The 19,488-nt window shown below is 40.9% G+C and overlaps 1 protein-coding gene across 1 annotated transcript in view; it reads left to right on the top strand.

Annotated features, from left to right (window-relative positions):
- The window catches only part of GRIN2A (glutamate ionotropic receptor NMDA type subunit 2A), a 409,629-nt gene that overhangs the window by 333,852 nt on the left and 56,289 nt on the right, over window positions 1–19,488 (top strand). The window contains exons 5-8 of the mRNA XM_037815205.1: window positions 5,659–5,827; window positions 5,940–6,093; window positions 11,131–11,256; window positions 14,388–14,617. Coding sequence (XP_037671133.1) covers window positions 5,659–5,827; window positions 5,940–6,093; window positions 11,131–11,256; window positions 14,388–14,617 — 679 coding nt within the window. The remainder of the gene's footprint in view (window positions 1–5,658; window positions 5,828–5,939; window positions 6,094–11,130; window positions 11,257–14,387; window positions 14,618–19,488) is intronic.

Genomic DNA, 19,488 nt, shown 5'->3' with positions numbered 1-19,488 from the left:
AATAGACTACAATATACCATACTATAATTTTGTTACAGCAGCTATAAGATAATAATAGATCTTAAGAGACTTAAGTAAATTCCTGGAATTGAGCCAGGTGGTTTGCATTCATTTAATTCCAACAGCAATGACATGATGTCGGTGGTTTCTGCCCATTTAAAATATGTTGAAACTGAGTTATGGGAAGATTAAGAAACACGTTCAGAGTCACCCAGCTTGAGAGTGGGAGACACGGGGCTCAAACACTGGTCTGTCGGCTCCAAAGTTGGTCAGCATAACCACTCTGCCAAATCAACCTTCCCCTTCAGTCTTTCCTTAAATAATTTCTTTTCCATTGTTCCAGCTGCTCCCCTCCAACTCTGCCGCCTTCCTCTTCCTCCCATCCCTGACCGTTCCTAAATCCAAACTTTTCAAAAACTCAAAAATTTCTCTCTGTTTGGGGATTGGCATACAGCTTGCATCTGACTTTCTGGTGTGTATGAGGTGAGCCTGATCTCCTGACAGTTTCCGAGCTCACTGACAGGCAGCGCGTCGAGATCATTTCCTCTTTCATTACGATTGATGAAAGAGCTGACCTTTTCTATGAGAGTCTCCGGCGAAGGGCTCTCCTTAGTCCTTCTGGGAAGCCTGAAGCCCTGTGGCCGGTCCAAGCCCCCATTCACAGTTGTTCCTGATGTAAACACAAATGAAAATGCCATCCTCGTAGGGTTTACACAAAAGGAAAAGGCCCACTGTTGGAGGGAAATCTACATAGTCTACCTTTTTTGGGGGGTGGAAAGAGTATTTTCTGATCTCCTCCTTTCACCTTCTCAATTCCTCTAAGTCTTAACCACTGCTTGCCAAGGTGGGTTAGTTTTCCTCACCTCCACTGTAGCCTGGATATGGCCCTATCTTTATCTTTACTACCTGCTTTTATGGTTTGCAGTTTGGGGAACCTCCACCATAGCCTGGGTATGTCCCTACCCTTACCCTTTCTACCTGTTGTTATAGTTTGCAGTTTGTCTGTCTTTCCCCACAGATTATGAGCTGCCTAAATATATGGAATGTGGCTTATTAATCTTTACATCCCCATTGACAAGCTCAGGGCATGTACACAATGTTTGTTGAATGACTAGATGAGTGAATGGATACTTTACTCCCACATTCCAAATTCTAACCTTAGTCATTATTATATAAGAGGAACATTTCCAAAACTCAGTGCTTAGGATAAAGATATTTTTTTAAAAAAATGATGCTACATATACGATGCAGGAATGTTTTGGGTTTGGATAAATTTTCATCAACAAGGTCATTAACATCAATCTCTTGGAGTTGAATTCTGAGTTGCTCATTCATTCAATATGTAAGTATGCAGTATGTACATATGTGTTTGCCCCAGTGCTGGGCATGGGGGATACAGCAGTGAACAAGGCAGACAAGGACCTTGCCTTCAAGGAGTGTACACAGTTAAAAAACCAAGTAAACCAATGAAGGAGCAGGGCAGTTCTATGCTGTGATACACCTTGTGAAGAAAAGAAATAAGGTGATGTCATAAGAGAGTGACTTGGGGTCTGGGGCTACTTCAGTTGACACAGGAAAGACTTAAGGTGAGATATAAAGGATGCAGAGGAGCCAGGTATATGGAGAACTGGGAGAAGAGCCTTCTCAGTAGTAGGAATAGCAGGTGCAATGGCCCTGAGGCAGGAAAGAGCCTGTGAGCTTGGGAAACAGAAGGAAGACTTGTGCAGCGCTGGAGAACAGTGAGTGCAGACGAGGATGGAAGGAATAATGGGGAAAGTTGCCAAAGGAGGTTCTGATTTAGGGGTGTCCTTAGAGCAGAACTTGGTAAGATGAAGAAAGTTGGGTGATGTACACCAAGAAAAGACTATAACCTTAGTATACCTTCTTTTTTTTTAAATGCAATTTTATTGAGATATGTTCATATACTATATAATCATCTAAAGTGTGCAATCAGTTGTTCACAGTATCATCACATAGTTGTGCACTCATCACCCCAATCAGTTTTTTGAACATTTTCATTACTCCAAAAAATAAGAATAAGAATAAAAGTAAAAAAGAACCCCCAAAACATCTCATACTCCTTTTCCCATTATCCATTTACTTTTTGTCCCCCTTTTTTCTACTTAGTTGTCCATACACTGGATAAAGGGGGTGTGAGCCACAAGGTTTTCACAGTCACACAGTGAGTGAATGTATATTTTTACTCCCACGTTCCAAATTCCAACCTCAGTCATTATTGTTAAAGAGGCAGCATTCCCAAAACCCAGTGCTTAGGATAAAGATATTTTTTTAAAAAAAATGATGCTACATCGTTATAGTATACGTTCTTTAAGATAAAAATATCCTCTATTTTTTAAAAGGGCCAATCAAGCAGGGCCTCTTGTACTTAACAAGCAATAATAGGAGTTTAAAATCTTTAAAATTAGAATCCTTGGAGCTGAAAACAAACATATCTCTAAGTCCTGAGTCACATTTGTATGAAGAAAATGAACCAAAAAAAAAAAAAAATCACTTTCTTTAAAAGAATTGAGTTTTCTGCTGAAGAATATGAACAGCTTAACTCATTTTTGCTTCCTGTGGAGAGAGAGGGTAGTTTCCAGCTTCCCTTTTTCCTCTTGGGAACAGGAGGAGTTACTAGGTGCCAGGACAATAATCAGAATCTTTGACTTACATGAGAGCAGTAGAAAATGGCTAGGCCCCCCTAATCCGCGCTTTATCACAGATGGGATCAATTGCATCTTCGAGGCAGCCTGATTGCTTCTGAAAAGGATTTCTAGTCAACATGATTGAGTTTGATTCCATGGTTGGGAAATGGGGGAGCGTTGAGGGCTCACACCAGTCTTCTGGAAAAGCTGAGAAATAGGGCTTTTCTTCTCTCCTGTTAGTTGGGTGTTAAGGCCTGAAGAAAAAATTCAGGAAAAATTGTCTGGGAAAATTGATATTTTGGGAGAAATGGCCATATCATCAATGACTACCCAAGGCTGTTGAATCCTTGTTGGAAAGAGAGGAAATTTATTGCTAAGCACTTATGTGGCAGGTACTTGAGACACTTTATTTCATTCATTCTTCCCAACTCTCCCACCAGGTAAGTTTCAATTCTCAGTTTATGAACGGGAAAATGGAGGCTCTGTGAGTGGGGAGACCTGTCTGAGGTCCCACAGTCGGATAAGAGCAGACGCGTGATCTGAACACAGTCGGCTGGACTTGCCTGGCCCGGCTCTTACCTGCCGCCACAGTGGGAGACCATAGAACCAGTAAACTGGAGGATTATTCTCTTCTCCCATATTTGTTTTCGTGAGTCTCCCTTGCTTTTGGGTGATGGTGGGAGCTGAGAGAGACTGTATGGTAAATGTCAGTGTAGTTAAATCATCATGCTCACCCACATCTGCACCCCCACCACACCGCCAGGCCTGTGATTGGGGCTGACAGACGTTTCCAGTTACAGGCAAGTCCATCTTTCTGTAATGCCCACAATAGTCACAGCTATTGCATTTCCCGCATGTGTTCTTTGTCTTTGGGTCCCCAGGCCTGGTTCCATGGCCTGCAGAGAATAGGTGCTCAGTGGGTGCTTATTGGGTGAAAATGCATGAATGGTCACCTGTGTCCAGGTGGGACAGAGGGGTAATAACCCACAAGCCCACTGAAGTTCCCAGTGAAGCCAAAGGATACCCTTCTATGCTTATGACCCTGGATCTTAAACCTGGGGCATTTGTATCTCTGTCTCACCTCTTCCAGGACTCTTTACCAGGTGCAGGAAGAGGCTGTGATAGAAGAAAGGAGGGAGGGAACTGAGAGAGGGAGACACAAATAGTTAGCGGTGGGGGAGAGGCACGAAAACATGGCTATGGTGGTCAGGGAGAAAAAGACAGGCTTTAATTTTGACACATTTTTTCAAAGAGCCACAGACAGCAGGAAGGAAATCACACCAGGACATGCCATTAATTGAATGTCCTCAGGACACATTTCTATCACGTGCAACTCCAGTCGGAGGCCCTCCATCCTGGGAAATTGGTGGCACTGGGGCGGGCACCTGCCTCCTGGGCCACCAGGGCTCTGAGTCCACATGTCACCATGTGCAAGTGTGTACAGCTGGGGCCTCCCATGTCCCCCCAGGCTGGGGCGCTGGGTCAGAGCAGGTCATCTGGCTTCTAGGGTGGAGGGAGAAGCCTCTCTGGTGGTCTTGGTGAGCAGCATCTGGATGTTTGAGCAGAGGTCAGGGTCATGGTGAAGACAGACGGGAATCCAGGATTGGTGATTTGTGATCCTGAGATTTAAAAAAAAAAAATTTTGAAAAAAAATATGGTGTTGTTTTGCAACCCACTTTAATTACTCGAAATTATGTCAAATCTGTCCATATCCATGGATATAGATATAGATACACATCAATGGTACTAGATATGTGTGTATTCAATTATATATGTAGTAAATACTCATTGTAGATAATTTGGAGCAAAACCTAAAAATGTAAAACAGAAATAATTAGTGCTCAGTACTCACAAGTAGACACGCTTCATATTTCATTGTTTTTCCATCCGGTTATTACATAAGCTCGTCTGTTACTATATAGCTCTGAGAATTCTGGCTGTACTGCCACGTAACCTACTTTTTTCATACAGCATAGAATATTAAGTATTTCCCTAATACTACGTTGGATTTCCATAAACATCATTTTAGTGCTTAGATAACAGTCTAATGTGCAGAAGTTGTCAACAGTAGACTAGTCACACAGAACACATATTTGATGACATGCGTGATCCAGAGACAGAGCTGAGCTAATGCAGTGGCCCTGGGAAAGGCACAATTGGGCTTGTTGTCAGGGGAGTCTTAATCGTCCTGGATGTGTTGTCTAAATCCTTTATGCTATTGCATTGAGACCAGTGTTTCCTTCCTTTTTCAAAGGTACCGCTGATATTTGTGGGTGTCCTCTGAGTAGAACCTGGTCAGGTGAAGAAAGCAGGTGGCTGGCACAAGGCAAAGCTAGTCTAACCTTGGTAGGGCACCACCGTAAGGTAGCAACCCTCTGTGTTTTAATAGGGGTTTCTCCTGTTCAAGGACGTGGCTCTTTTACCTTGTACACCTTGTGCTTTGCAGGTAGGTAGAGCAAATGTTAGGAACGAGACCTCATTTCACAGATGGCAGCAACAGGAGAAGTTAAGTCCGTGACTCACATGCGTCTCTTAATTCTTAGCTGAAGGCTTTTGTAGGGATCATCACTTATCATTGGCTCCAGGCCTCTGTCTGTAATGATTGGATGAAGTACACCTGCCTCTCTTCCATTTTCAAATAGGTTTTGATAATTCAGTTTAAAGACGATGAAACTCTGGTCTAAAGAAGTTGTGTGTGTTAGAAGAGGATGTAATTCTCATCTGTATAATAGGGACAACAATACTACAAACTTCAAAGAGATGTCATGGAGAATAAGCCCACAATTAGTACAAAGCATCTAGCATAATGCATAACAAATAGCAATAAACAGTAGCTGTTGTCATGATCACTGCTGTAATTAAGAGTATTTTCTACTTTTACTGTCCTTAGAAAAGCCACTTCCTCTTTTTGAGCCTCAGTTTCCCATCTGCAGAACAGTAGAATAATGTAGCTAATGACTGTGCACAAACCTTCCAGTACTAACATTCTGTGGTCCTGGGATTTTCTTTACAGCAATTCAACCAATGAGGGGATGAATGTTAAAAAATGCTGCAAAGGGTTCTGCATCGATATCCTAAAGAAGCTTTCCAGAACTGTGAAGTTCACCTATGACCTCTACCTGGTAACCAATGGGAAGCATGGCAAAAAAGTTAACAATGTGTGGAATGGAATGATTGGTGAAGTAAGTTACCTTTCCATCCCATGGGCCCACGTTCAGACTTGGGGTCTACAGTTCCAGGGATGGTGGGAAGTGTGAGTTAAGACGCTGTTCTCTTCTGCCTTTCACGCAACAGGTGGTTTATCAGCGGGCAGTGATGGCGGTCGGCTCACTCACCATCAATGAGGAGCGGTCTGAAGTGGTGGACTTCTCTGTGCCCTTCGTGGAGACGGGGATCAGTGTCATGGTGTCCAGAAGCAATGGCACCGTCTCACCTTCTGCTTTCCTGGGTATGTGGATTTCATAGTCACATTTGCCTCCCTACGAGGAATCATAGGTTTTCTGCCTTGTTTGCCCAGAGAAGGGGAACAGACAGACTCTTATTCATTTTTTTTTAACTTTATTTATCAAAAAATTTTAAAAAAATTCAAACAAAACAAAACAAAGGAATAAGAAAAACAAATATCCTAAAATAACTACATTGCTTCCAATATGTGCCTACCATACTCCAAGAAAATTAATGAACTGTAGTCATTCCTGAGCATTCCTATATCATTAAGATTATCCTCAATATCTTATCTGTTCTTATTAGATTATCGTTCCCCCTTGACTAGTTGCTGTCTATCTCTAAGTCCCCTATATTCTACAATATAAAACACTTTGTTTACATTTTTTACAGAGTTCACATTAGTGGCGTCAAAACAATATCTCTCCTTTTATATCTGACTTATTTCACTCAACATTTCAGCTTCATTTGACAACATTTATTTGTATTCCAGAGCAGGTTGCATTTGAATGATCCCAATTCAGGTTTTCCCCAGTCCACATCTTTCATTCATCTTTATCTTGGGAATATCTGCTGCAAATACTGTCATAGTCAGACACTGCTCTTGATTGCCTAGAATACAGATTAGTAGATATGTTGCTTAGAGCCTGGAAAACATTTTAAAAATAAACCTGTCTGCCCACAGTTAATTTAAATCAGCCAGTAAACCTTTATTCAATATCGAAATACCTAACCTTTACTCAGCGCTAGGATGACAGTCATTTATTTACTGGATGTAAGAGTGAAAATGATGATGGCTGCAAATGATTTATGCCAGTATGCTCTGATACACAACAGAGAAGTGGGCTGAAGGGTAGGCGTTGGTTTAAAATTAATTGAATCATATTTTAAATGTGACTATCCTTTAAGCTGAATGGTTTACAAAAGGAAGAAATTTTTTTACTCTCCTTTTAACCACTTCATAAATTTATGTTTTTACATAAAAGGTTTTCTTTTAAGCAAGGTAGATCTATATTTTCTATTATTTGGTTTTCTGTAGCACTGTCACTATATACTACATTAGGTAGCCTGGCTTGAGTACTCAAGACTTCATGGAAAATAGTCACGCACTATTTTTCTTTAAAGGAGAGTGTTGTGTTGAGTGTTTGGTTACCATTAATACTTTTTGATAGTGGTTATCTTGAAGGTCATGGAATTAGGAATTTTACCTCCCTCCCGAGTGAGTGTGCCTCATATTTGGGACAGTTAAGACGTATCTTGCGCCCTAGAGGAAGACTGCATGAGAGAAGGAAAGCAGTTAGATTAAGGTCAACTGAATTTCTTACGTTTTTCCAGAGGCAAAAATTTTATCTATTTGAGAAAATTACAGACTAGAACTAACGTGGGGCCACCAGTGCCAAGCCCCTACTCTTATTTCTCCACCATCTTCCTTTATATGCAATGTTAGCATCCAGTGAAACTTTTTGTTCTTCATTATCTTGAGTAAAATCATGACTAACAGGATTTTGGATACTGCCTTAGTCACAGAGACATATGGATTTACTATTTTCATCTTTGATAATCCATTTAAGCTGTTGAAATCCTCACTGGATTTGACTTTGTACTCATTGCTTCAATTTTTGTAATCTTTATTGAGGTAAGGTAGACCTTGACAAATGAACTCTTCATTATGTCTTTTTCATCACTTTGTCTGATACGGAGAAAGATACCCATGTCTTCGTAAGAGCCTTGGTATACCATGAAAAATGCAACCAACTTATACTGACAACAGGTTCACAATCTTGGTTATTGATAGATGGATTCTCACCCTTTAGTCACTCCTTGTCATTTTTCCCCCAGTCTGTATCAGATCATTTTGCAGGGAACCTTGGCCTCGGAGGTTAAGAAGAGGTTGGAGGAAGTGAGTTCATGGAAAAAAATGAGAAGAGATTTGTTTTCTTCAAAAGTATTCCACATAACTTCTTAGTGACTAGAGAAAACTTTGTTTCCAGTTCAATTGGAGAGACAAAAAATATCAGTTGGCTTGTCTCTTAAAAATGGGTCACTGATATTGAATCTGGCCTCAACCCAGTTTCCCTTTATTTGTAGCTTAACTGCCTCAGTAGAACATTTCCATAGAAGTCAAGTATTTTGCTAAATTTAGCCAAACATCCTTTCCCCCTACTCTTCCTGCTGTATCTTTAAAAATGAAATAAAATAAAATAAAATAAAATAAAATAAAATAAAATAAAATAAAATAAAATAAATTATAGCCAGGGTAAACAATTAAGATAGCTGCTTTTACACAGTAGTTGGCTTAATATTTTTCCTAGTCCCTAAATTACTTCCCTGTTCAATTGACTGTGCACCCCCTTACTTACGGTCATTATCTGTAGATTTTGAAAGTCATAATGAACCATGCTAAGCTACATTTTCTCATTCGTTGGCTCAGTCATCTGGAAGAGCCAAAACATTCACAGTCTGATTGCACTGCTCTTCATTATTTCCTATTCTCTCTCCTCCACAAACTCCATTTACTCACATCAGAATCACTTTCAGGTAATCCTCTGAGCCTTTGTGTAAAAATTTAACCAGTTATTCTTCGAGGACAGAGATGTCTCTTGCAATATTTTCATTCAGTTAATTCTAAAGACTTTCCCAGCAGGTTGGATGCCTTGTTCTAAGAAGTGACCTGGAGTCTCCTAGATTGAAGTTTCTTCGTGGATGGATATTCAATCTGCTTTAAGCCATTAGAGGTTATAGTCCAGAGCTATTTAAATATATTTCTGGATCATACCTTACACACTCTAGATAGTTCTTTTTCATTTTTCCAATACTTTTCTACACTGTGCGGTGTGTGTGTGTGTGTGTGTGTGTGTGTGTGTGTGTGGTGTCTGAGATTAACAAACATTGAGGTCACTTGTAAGGCCCTAAATTACTAAAATCAGAATACCGCAGCAGAATCGTTTCATCTCTGTGCAGTTCTAACAGGTAAAGTGAGAACATCACTCCAAGTGAGAGAACGTCTGGGATCAGTTGCCTAATCAGCTTCCTCCTAATTTTCTGACAGTGTGTTAGTGATTAGGATGTATCAACTGCCAAATGAAGCCCACTGCAGTTTTACAGATTCTGACATGCGAAGAGAAGAATTCAGTAAGAATTTCTCCTAGTAGTTTCAAAAGCAGTATTATTATCACAACCTGCCGTGAAAAGGAGGTTATCAGAATAATAAATGTGCATCTTTTACATTGGGGTGCCCTTTTCAGGACCCTGGACAGCGCACACCAGCACCAATTCTGGCTTTAATCTTTGGGCCAAACACCTCTCTTCCATCTAATTTATTATGTGTACTCCCAGTGTGTTAGGCACACTGCTGAGTGCTTCACATGTGTAAGCTCATACACTCATCGCAATTATCCTCCTCTGGTAAGATGCACCATACCATTAATATATCCAACTTAGAGAATGACTTTAATGTGTCTATTCTTGAATATTAAGTAATTTTTAATCTCCCAATTATTTATGTATTTCTCTTCCTTTTTTTGGAACATCTTGTTGCCAAATTGCTATGATTTCAGGGACATAATTTTGTTTCTTACTCAAGCTAAATTTAACTAAGATAAATTTCAGTTGCAGTCTCATTGATTTCTTGAAGCTCATCTTGTGTGATTTAATTCAAGGAAGTTGCATTGCTATGCATTGCATGTTAACATAGTTTGCACTATCAAAACAATGCCCATTGCAAAACACTTCTTCCAATTTTCAAATTATCTGATATAGTTAAACCTTCAAACGTATCATTTCCTTTTAGACATTAAGCTCATTAAACTGGAATTTGCGATGACCTCTAAGTGCGTAGGGAGCCACAGACCTTAATAAGAAGATGGCCTGCTCTCAGCGTAGTTCGTTATGATTATTGCTAACTTCATCAGAAAAACAGTTTAAAAATTAAAATATCTGTGATTCAAGGGGTATTACTGAGCTTTTTATATTTTACCGACAAAAAATGTTTGCTTATGTTGAAAACATTTTAAGTTCATTGGTGTCCAAGGGCAGTTTCTTCCCAAAGATGTATGAATTTGCTTTTAAATATTTAATCTCTGTTGATTTTCCAGCAAATCTGTGTAATAAATGGATACAATGGCTTCATTCAGCTATTTTTCTTATCCTCAACCACAATGAAGAGAAATGTTAATTATTTTACGTAATATTTTACCTTTTTTAGAGTTCTAAGATTTAGAACCTGCCCTTCGGAGGCATCTATCTGCTGCCTAAGTTAAATGAGAAAGAACTGAGGAGAAGTATTTTTAGCAGAAATAACCATCTACCCATCTGCTCCTTCACTGTCTCGTTCTTTAAGTGATGCTTTTTCATTGAATTATGATGTGAATTAATATCCTCAAATGACTTTTCCAATTGCATTTAAGCCTGTGACCAACATCAACAAGATTTATGAAATAGTAGGGATCTCATCTGTCTGGAGAAGAAGGTGAAATGGAGAGCATAGTAGTGCTGGTAGCAGACTAAGACCTGCCAATATTCATGCCCACCCCAAGATTTTATGATCTTTATTTTCCTAACAAGTAATAATTCTCCCAGTTTCCTGCACATCACACTCCTCACCCCCATATGCAATAAAAGTAAAAATAAAAACCCTGCTCATTTGCAGGTATCTTTTGGTCAACTATTTGGGTCTAATCTTGCTCCTCCCTACCATTGGCCCCTGTAAATTTCTATAATTATATAAGAACCTATGGCCTTTTTATCTACATTCTTTCTATGTTGTTTTTATTATCCCTGGCCTGATTTGTGAAATTCCATATGTTCTTCTCTCTTTTTATCATGTCATATACGGCCTCATCGAATACCTAAAATATTTTGTAGAATAAACAATGTTTGGAATGTACAAATGCACAATGACTAGCTTCTTTTCAATGATCAGAGTCACATTAGAGAAAGGTTCTTGGTGAGCCTGCAAACAGACATCTGGGTTTTGCATTGTACTGGTTGGGGTGAGGAGCCCACTGACCATGTTTCGTCCTTCTGGCCTGTTTTTCTGCAGAACCATTCAGCGCCTCTGTCTGGGTGATGATGTTTGTGATGCTGCTCATTGTCTCCGCCATAGCTGTGTTTGTCTTTGAATACTTCAGTCCTGTTGGATACAACAGAAATTTAGCCAAAGGGAAAGGTGAGGAATTCTGAATTCATAGGCTTGATTCAGAGTTGATGCTATTTCATTTACTTTCACTGAAGATTTCAGTTTTGGAACACAAATCCTGTATCACCTTGGTACCTCATCATCTGAATGATGCTGGGTCATTGGTATTACTTGTACTGCCAGGCAAGTGTGTGATATTCACCTCCACTGGAGAAAGGATAAGACAAAATGAAAAATGAAGCATTTTAATCTAGTTATAATGTGGAGTCAATAGTTGGTAGGTGAAAACTACAGACAGTCAATTTGTTGGGAAAGCAAATTCAAATCTGCTTTTAAAAGGTGTGTCAAACTATTTCTGGTTAGTCTCAACTGTTTTATAGAATCTAGTTTAAGAACATTCTTATGCATAAACACATCACACCATTTTGAATGGATTTTCCTCAATATGTTCTAAGTGGTTGGTATCAGAAGGGTGCCAGGACCAAATCTCTTTCCTGCAAAATGGCAATAGGAGATCTTCATGGTACAGTCTTTCAACAGCAAGGCACATTAATTTGCCACATGTTCTTTTCACTTGGAGGAATCAATACTGGAAATCCCCCCACTTCTTTGTAACCATTGAAGAGAGTGGTAATTGGTACACATAAGCCATCTCCAATCAGCCAAACACTTTAGTACATTTTCACTAAATACCAGAAATCATCAAGTTCTGTCCAAATGGAAGATTATCAGCCTTCACTAAAAGGGTGATGCTACTAACCATCAAGGGGTTTCCCGAGAGAGTGGGATTGGAGACAGTTCCCTGTGAGCAAGTATACCGCAGTAGAGTAGATCTTGATATTTGCAGAAACAGAGTTAGTGCTGCTTGTGAATTCATTCATTTATATCATAATATTTATTGTGTGTGCCATGTGCCAGACACTGTGCTGGCCCTGGGATAGTGTGGTGAAGCAGATATAGAGACTTCCTGATTGTCGGGGAGTATACAGTTCAGTTGTGGATGTGGTCAGCATATAAACACAAATTAATAATGACATATTGCAATTAATCCCCAGAAGAAGAAACAAACAGGGAGAGCTACTTTAGACAGGATGGTCTGACACGGAAGGACTTTCCAGGGAGATAACATTTGAGAAGCATTCGGTCATGTGAAAAGCAGAGAAAAGCCCTCCTTGCAGAGGGAGCAGCCAGTGCAGAGGCCCTGAGGTCGAATTGAGCCTGAGTCCTAGTGAGTGAGGTGGACAGCAGGATGGGATGAAGTCACAGGTGGACGCAGTCGACCATGATCAGCATTTCAGAATTTCTTCCAAATATAACAAAAAGGAAGACAGATGTCGTAACAGGCACCATTTGAAAGACCACTGAGGCTGCTCTGTCAAGATCATGGGAGGGGGCAGCCATGGTGGAAGCAGGGACACCAGGTAGGAGGGTGTCCCAGTTCTCCGAGAGAAAGACTTCCAGTGGTTTGGACTTGGGTGGGGGCAGTGGAGATGGAGATAAGTGGAAAAATTTGGGATGTATCTTCGAGGGCAAAAATGGTGCAAAGGTCATCCCGTGCAATAACTTCTCTTTTGCGTGAAGCAGGCATCAGAAGGCTATGCAAAGAAAGAAATCTCTCATACAGGCTCCCCAGCCCTCCCGTGACATCGAGGCTTTCCATTTGCTGCTGGCCTGAATGTAGCAACTCTCAGGAAATGACAGCTACTTGTTCCTTTTTGCAAAATGGCTTTCAGTCTCATTTCACTGCACTTTATGAGGGAAATTACATGGCCTTGTAATAGCATTCATGAACCTGGAATTCCAAAAGTCTTAGACAGATTCTTTGCAACTGCCTATTTCTGATTCCCAAACAGCTGTCACTTCTGAACAACCTGCATCCCTAATAAAATTAAGTAGTTCATGAAATTTAACTGGATTGACTCTAATTACTTTTTCCTGAGAGTGTCCAGCTTCTTGGGAATAAGCTCAGAATTTCATAAAACTTGGCAAAGAGAAGCAGCAGAGTTTGAGATTAAGAATAATACAATTAATTGCTTTCTCTTTACTGTGTTATTACAGATATAGATATTATAAATATTTCTGAGGCCTGAGCTTGGTATCTGATATGCAAAGAGCTTCTTTTCCTAGGCTCCCTGCCCAGAACTTCGTAACATACATCCATCTGAATTTATTTCTACCACATTACTGCACTCTGCTTGTATCACTGGTTGATGTCTAAGTAGATCATTTTTTCAGATCTTCATTTACTTAAATGATATAAAAATTAACCTTCTGTTAAAGAAGGACCTTTTACCCATGAAATAAGAGCATAAATTGATTTTTTTTTCTGTGCAAAACAAAGGCTTGAAAGCTCTAAAATGTGCTTTTTACAGCCTGCATATTCCCCATCCCAATAAAATTTGGTATCTTGTTTTGCCACTTTGGTTAAGTCTGTTAGAAGGAGCATTTCAGAATCTTAAAAGGGACGCTTAGCTGTTGCAAGGGTACTTGTAGGAGAAAAAACGCCATGATATCTGAGTTCATTCTCCATGACCCTGCAACCAAATGCCTTCCATCTGTGAAGAATTAGAAGAATTAAGCTCTATTGTTCCACTCTTCAATGTCTCCATTTGGAGAAGGTTTTAGTTTGGTTTAATTCCTATCTTGTGTGCACTTTACTTCTGAGTTTGAATGGGAGCAATTGCTAGGAACAGTTATGTTAGAATACCAAACATCCATCCCTCTGAATTGCATGGTTCTTATACTGGTTCTTCAAAGCATATGTGATGAATAATGAAATAGCTCCCCCCCCACCACCATTTTTATAAAACTCTGTTTACGATTATCAAGGAGATTGGTTATCACAAATGGAAATCAAATCCAAATTTACAACAGGTCCTAACATTACTTCTCATCCAAACCACATTTTGCATAAATCTTTTCTTCTCCTTCCTTTCTTGTTTTTTTAAATAAATGTGGTGAAAATCCAGATAGATAGAGATGTGGGAAGAATGCCCATTTTTAAAGAAGGGAGTTATTGTGGCTGAGGTCCTGGGGCCATGCTGGGGCCCAGCGGTGTGTGACACCCCCTTCTGGGAGCCTCCAGTGTTGCTGGTGGCCGCCACCACCAACAGGTGTGCGTTTTAAGAAAAAGCTGAGAATGTCCTCTCTGTTATTTGTAGCACCCCATGGGCCTTCTTTTACCATTGGAAAAGCTATATGGCTCCTTTGGGGCCTGGTGTTCAACAACTCTGTGCCTGTCCAGAATCCCAAAGGCACCACCAGCAAAATCATGGTGTCCGTCTGGGCCTTCTTCGCCGTCATCTTCCTGGCCAGTTACACGGCCAACCTGGCTGCTTTCATGATCCAGGAGGAATTTGTGGACCAGGTGACCGGCCTCAGTGACAAAAAGGTAAGCTCCTCCCCCATGCTTTCATCTCTAAGGGTTGGCCTTAACTCTTCTCCCCTTAGAAGGGAGTTGTTTATGCACCAACAATCCAGCCTTGTCAACTCTAAAGCACAAAGCCAGAAATGTTTTTTATTTTCTTTTTTAGCTCCATTTGGCATATTTTTGATAATCTTAGGAATCGTACCCTAAGCTTACATCTCCTAAGTCTATGGGGTTCTGGATCTAATTTGGAAGCAGAGTTTCCCTAAGTGGTCGTTTCTCATATTTACATCATCATTCTGACGATGCTCACCGAGGTGATTTAATTCAAGGACACATTAGCCCTTAAACTGGAATTCATCTTTTTAAGGAGAGGGTGATTTGGGGGACGATCCACTGGCACAGACAAGGAGAAACGAGGTAGAAAGAGATGGGGGTGCTCTAAGCTGTAGGTGCCCCCTAGACCCCCAGTACTGTGACTTTTGACAAGTCTCGTAAGTTTGATGTGTCTTGAATTCCTCATCTGAGATATGATAAAAGCATCTCTAAGCCCTACACAGAGAAAAAATTATCTGACTCTTTACTACATGGCCAAATTGGCTTTTATCATCAGCATCTCTGACTCACCTGAAATTTCTTCAAGGGGACACAAAAGGAGCAGGGGGATTTTTCTTTCATTTTTCACTGGCTTCCTTTCCTCAAATGGCTCAGTACCCCTCCTCGTGGGGCTTTGCTTTTCAAATCACTAAAATGGGAATAATAACACCTGCTCTCTCCCTTCTCCAATGCAAGGTAACAAAGGTTGCAGAGTTTGAGTGACTGATTCAGAAATGCATATTAGGAAGAAAAGAGGTAAACTGGGTGCATACTCCTATTGAAATTTTAGGTCCAGGAAGCAAATCCTCACCTGCTAGATTCAGCAGTGTCGGGATTGCAGCGCTGCAAAGATTTTCTGTCTCGTGTGTGGATAATTTGTCTCTCTTTATAAAATTGCACTGTCGTATCTTGTTGATATAAGTCTACATATATCCCTATTGCATTCATCAACAAACTGCTGAATAGAAAATCAGTCCGTGCAGTTTTACAGCTTACCCATGATAAATACTGTGATTGAAAGAGTTTCAAAGAAGCCTGCAATCAAAGAGATGATGAGTGACTGGGATTGAAAAGCAAGTCACCTTCATAAATGCACCAGTACATTTGTGCGGGTGGGCTTCTCTCTGACGGCTTCCCACTCTAACTTGAGTTAACACCACTCTACTTCTCCTGGCATTCCCTGGATAATCTAGCCTAGTCCTACATCATCCCCTCTCTTGCTCACCAAGCCCGCTTTTCCATTCCTTAAACACTCTAAGTTTATTTCTACCACAGTTCCTTTGTACTTAGTATGCCTGCTCTAGAATGTTCTTCTCCCAGTCTTCTCATAGCTTAACTTTCAGGTCTCAGAACAAATATAACCTCTTTGGAGAGGTCTTCTGTGGTGACTACAGTGAACTTGCCTGCCTCTGCTCCTGGGAAACTTAAATTCTAGAAAGGAGGAATAAGCAATATACAAGTAAATGTAAATGGAGAAAATTTCAGGCAGAGATAAGTGTCACGAAGGAAACAATGGATGAGATTAAAATTGACTTGAGGAAAGGGGGTGTTAGGGGTGTGCTTTTGATAGAGTTATGTGGGATTTAGTAGGTGCTCAATAAATACTCATTTGAAGGACATAATAAATGCATGCTGTTAGACACTATGGGCCCACCACTTGCATCGTATGATCCCTTTTTCTAGCCCCGAGTCTCTAACCCCACTTTTGCATGCTCTGGTACCAAAGGCTCAACCCAGGGGTCTTTGGAGAATTGCCTTTGGCACTGGCGTGGTAAACACTCAGGCACTGATGTTGCCCAATCCTTGCAATATCCCATAATCAGTGGCCAACCCGTGTGAGAGTACAAAAGCCCAGCTGCTCCTTTGCTTCTAAGCAGGACAAACTCTGAGTTTCAGTTTACTCTCCAGAGCTGTGCATGGGATCAGGCTGAGGCTGGGGCTTGGTCTTAAAACACACCCTTATTTGGTGGGATGCTCCCCTTCCCTAAGCTCCTTCCCCCACTCCCTTTCTGGTTTCTCCTGGAGCCATTCTTTAATAAATCACATCCACCCAAATCCTTGACTCAGGGTCTGCTTCTGGTGGATCCCCACCTAAAACACATGGCACCCACAAGGCAGTAGAGTACAGCATTAAAAGTCAAAAAACTTGATTCATGTTCCCTGTATGGCATTTGCTAGTTGACCCTCCTTATTCTTCTCTATAAATTTGAGAATCACAGCAGTTGTGAGGTTGAGATGAGACTACATTTGTGAATGCGCCTTGCAGACTGTAAAATACTCTACAGAAACCAGTGTGACTCCAACACATTATGGGTGCAAAAGTACAATTCCTAGAAGAAGTGATTGGAGGTACAATGAAAGCAGTGGGGAGCCGTGTCCTGAATAAGAAGATTTTTCCAGAAAGAAGTTGAGAATGTATTTTTCTTTTCATTACTATTTTCAAAGACAAGGGTAAAAAATCACTTGCTGCATAGTGCTGGGTCTAAATAACATGATCACTTGTGGGAAAATTAATTAGAACCACTAATAATTTCACTGACCTTCTCAGACTTGGAAATACCTAGTACAGATACCATATCCTCAGGAGACTCTGATCAGTTTCCTTGCTCAGAGCATTAGAAGTGAGCAGTTAGCAGATTGCTCTTTTAATTAAATGTTTGATGTAATTAAATAAACAGCAAAATTCTTGGAGTAAATAAGGAAAATGCTCCTGGAAGCTTAATGGCAGAGAATTCAAGAAAGTGTGAAAAATAAAAATCATCATTGAATCGATTTATTTTATTACTGTGCACAAGTGGTGGTGGAGATGGTATTTTTAATGTACACCTGTGTAACAACTCAGGTTTACAATACTTTTAAGCCACGTGTAGAGTTGGTGCTTGCTGTGAAAGAGGCATCTTTGGACCGGCCCGTGGTGTGCTCAGGTGAGCTCAGGCTTCAATTACAAATAGGTGAATTCGTGGGTAGGTGCTCCCCTAGGAATTATTAAAGGAAAGCTGGGATGTTGGTGGGGACGTTTTCCAAAATGTTGGGTCACTGTGGTGGAGGAAATCGCTCTCTTTGGTGCCAGACAGATCTGCAAACCCTGATCCTGCTGTTTAAAGTCTGTGTGGCCATTGGTATGTCAGTAACCCCAAGGCTCAATTTCCTCGTGAAAGGGGGACAGTGATACGGTTCTGGCAGGGTTGATATTAGAATTAGAAACAATCTCCACACAGTGCTGAGCGCACGGTAGATGTTCCAGTTGTTAAGTGCTACCTCCTCCTCCTCCTTCCTTCGTCTCTCTCCTCTTCTCCTTCCCTTCCCCTTCTCTCTTCTCTGAACCCTTCTTCCCTTCATCACCCTCCTCCTCCTCATTTTCGCCATCACTGCCTTATTCAAACCACTCCTCTTTTCTGGGGTCTGAAGTCTTTTTGTACCCAGTGGGGCTTTGGGAGCAGTGATGCAGGGACTCGGGGACCCTCCCAGGCTGACTCTCCCATAGATGTGTTCTCATGGGGTCGTGCTGCCCCTAGATAATGTGGCTATGGGGTTCCTGGCCCAAGCAGTGGAGGCCTCTGGGACTCTCCTCCCTCTGCTAAAGGCCGTGCACCTGTTGGATGCTCACATCAGGAAACAGGTGAACCTCCTGGGAGAAGACTGTACTGGAAATAGGGACTCTGGTTGGCTGATATATTGGGGATCTCCAGAGAAGCTGAACCAACAGAGTATGTGTGTGTGTGTGTGTGTGTGTGCACACGTGTGCACATGCATATGTGTGCATGTGCATCTGTGTGTCTGTGTGTGTGTGTTTGTATTAAGATTTATTTTAAGGAATTGTCTCTCACAGTTGAGGGAGCTATCAAGTATGCAATTTGTAAGTCAGGCCAGCAGGCTGGAAATTTCTGCAAGAGATGATGTTGAAATCTTGAGTCTGAAATCCATAGGGGAGGCCAGCAGGCTGGAAACTAGGAGAGGAGTAAATGGTGTAGTATTGCGGCCAAATTTGTTTTTTTTTTTTTGTTTTCCTTTTCTTCTTTCTTTCTTTCTTTTTTTTTTTTTTTTTTGCAAAGCCTCAGTTCTTTACTCTTAAGGCCTCTGTTTGGATACAGCCCCCCCATATTATCAAGTGTAGATGCCTTAAATAAAGTCAGCTAACAGTAGATGCTAATCACACCTACAAAATACCTTCACAACAACATCTAGACCAGTGTTTGATCAAACAACTGGACACTATAACCTAACCATGTGAACACATAAAACTGACCATCACACCTGATGTCCCTTATGTACAGCCATACAAGGCAGACAGATGGTTTTAATTAATGTGTAGCCTTTGGTTGGTTAGAAAAATGAAGAAATATCCTTATTAGTTGGTGCATTTTTCCTAAAAATTTTATTTCCTGGCCTACCACTGCTGCTTCCATCATAAAATGCTCACCGTATCCCATTCATAATTGTCTCCATCTTGAATGAAAAAAAAAGCATTAGGAAATAATCCTCTGTTCTCCAAGTCAGAGGGAGCCTAGCTCTGTCATTTGGCTAAAGCTACTATAGTGTCTTCACCTAAAGAGGTGATGCATAGCCAGCCTCAGAGGATGCCAGGTGATCTTTCCTGTGCTTTCCAGGTATTCACTTCATTAAGTGTCAAAGCAATCCCCAATTTACAGATGGAGAAATTGAGGCCCAGAGAACTCCAGGGGCTCCCCAAAATGGCTCAGTTCCCAAGTGGCTGATGAGAAGCTGAACTTGGCGTCTCTGGGCCCAAGGCCAGGTGCAGCCAGGTGCAGCCAGGTAACAGAACAGTGAGAGCAACCTTG

The sequence above is a fragment of the Choloepus didactylus genome, chromosome 21 (genome assembly GCF_015220235.1).
Source record: "Choloepus didactylus isolate mChoDid1 chromosome 21, mChoDid1.pri, whole genome shotgun sequence".
Taxonomy (NCBI): Eukaryota; Metazoa; Chordata; class Mammalia; order Pilosa; family Megalonychidae; genus Choloepus; species Choloepus didactylus.
Note: the sequence above shows the minus strand (reverse complement) of the source record. Positions and strands in the feature narration are given on the sequence as shown.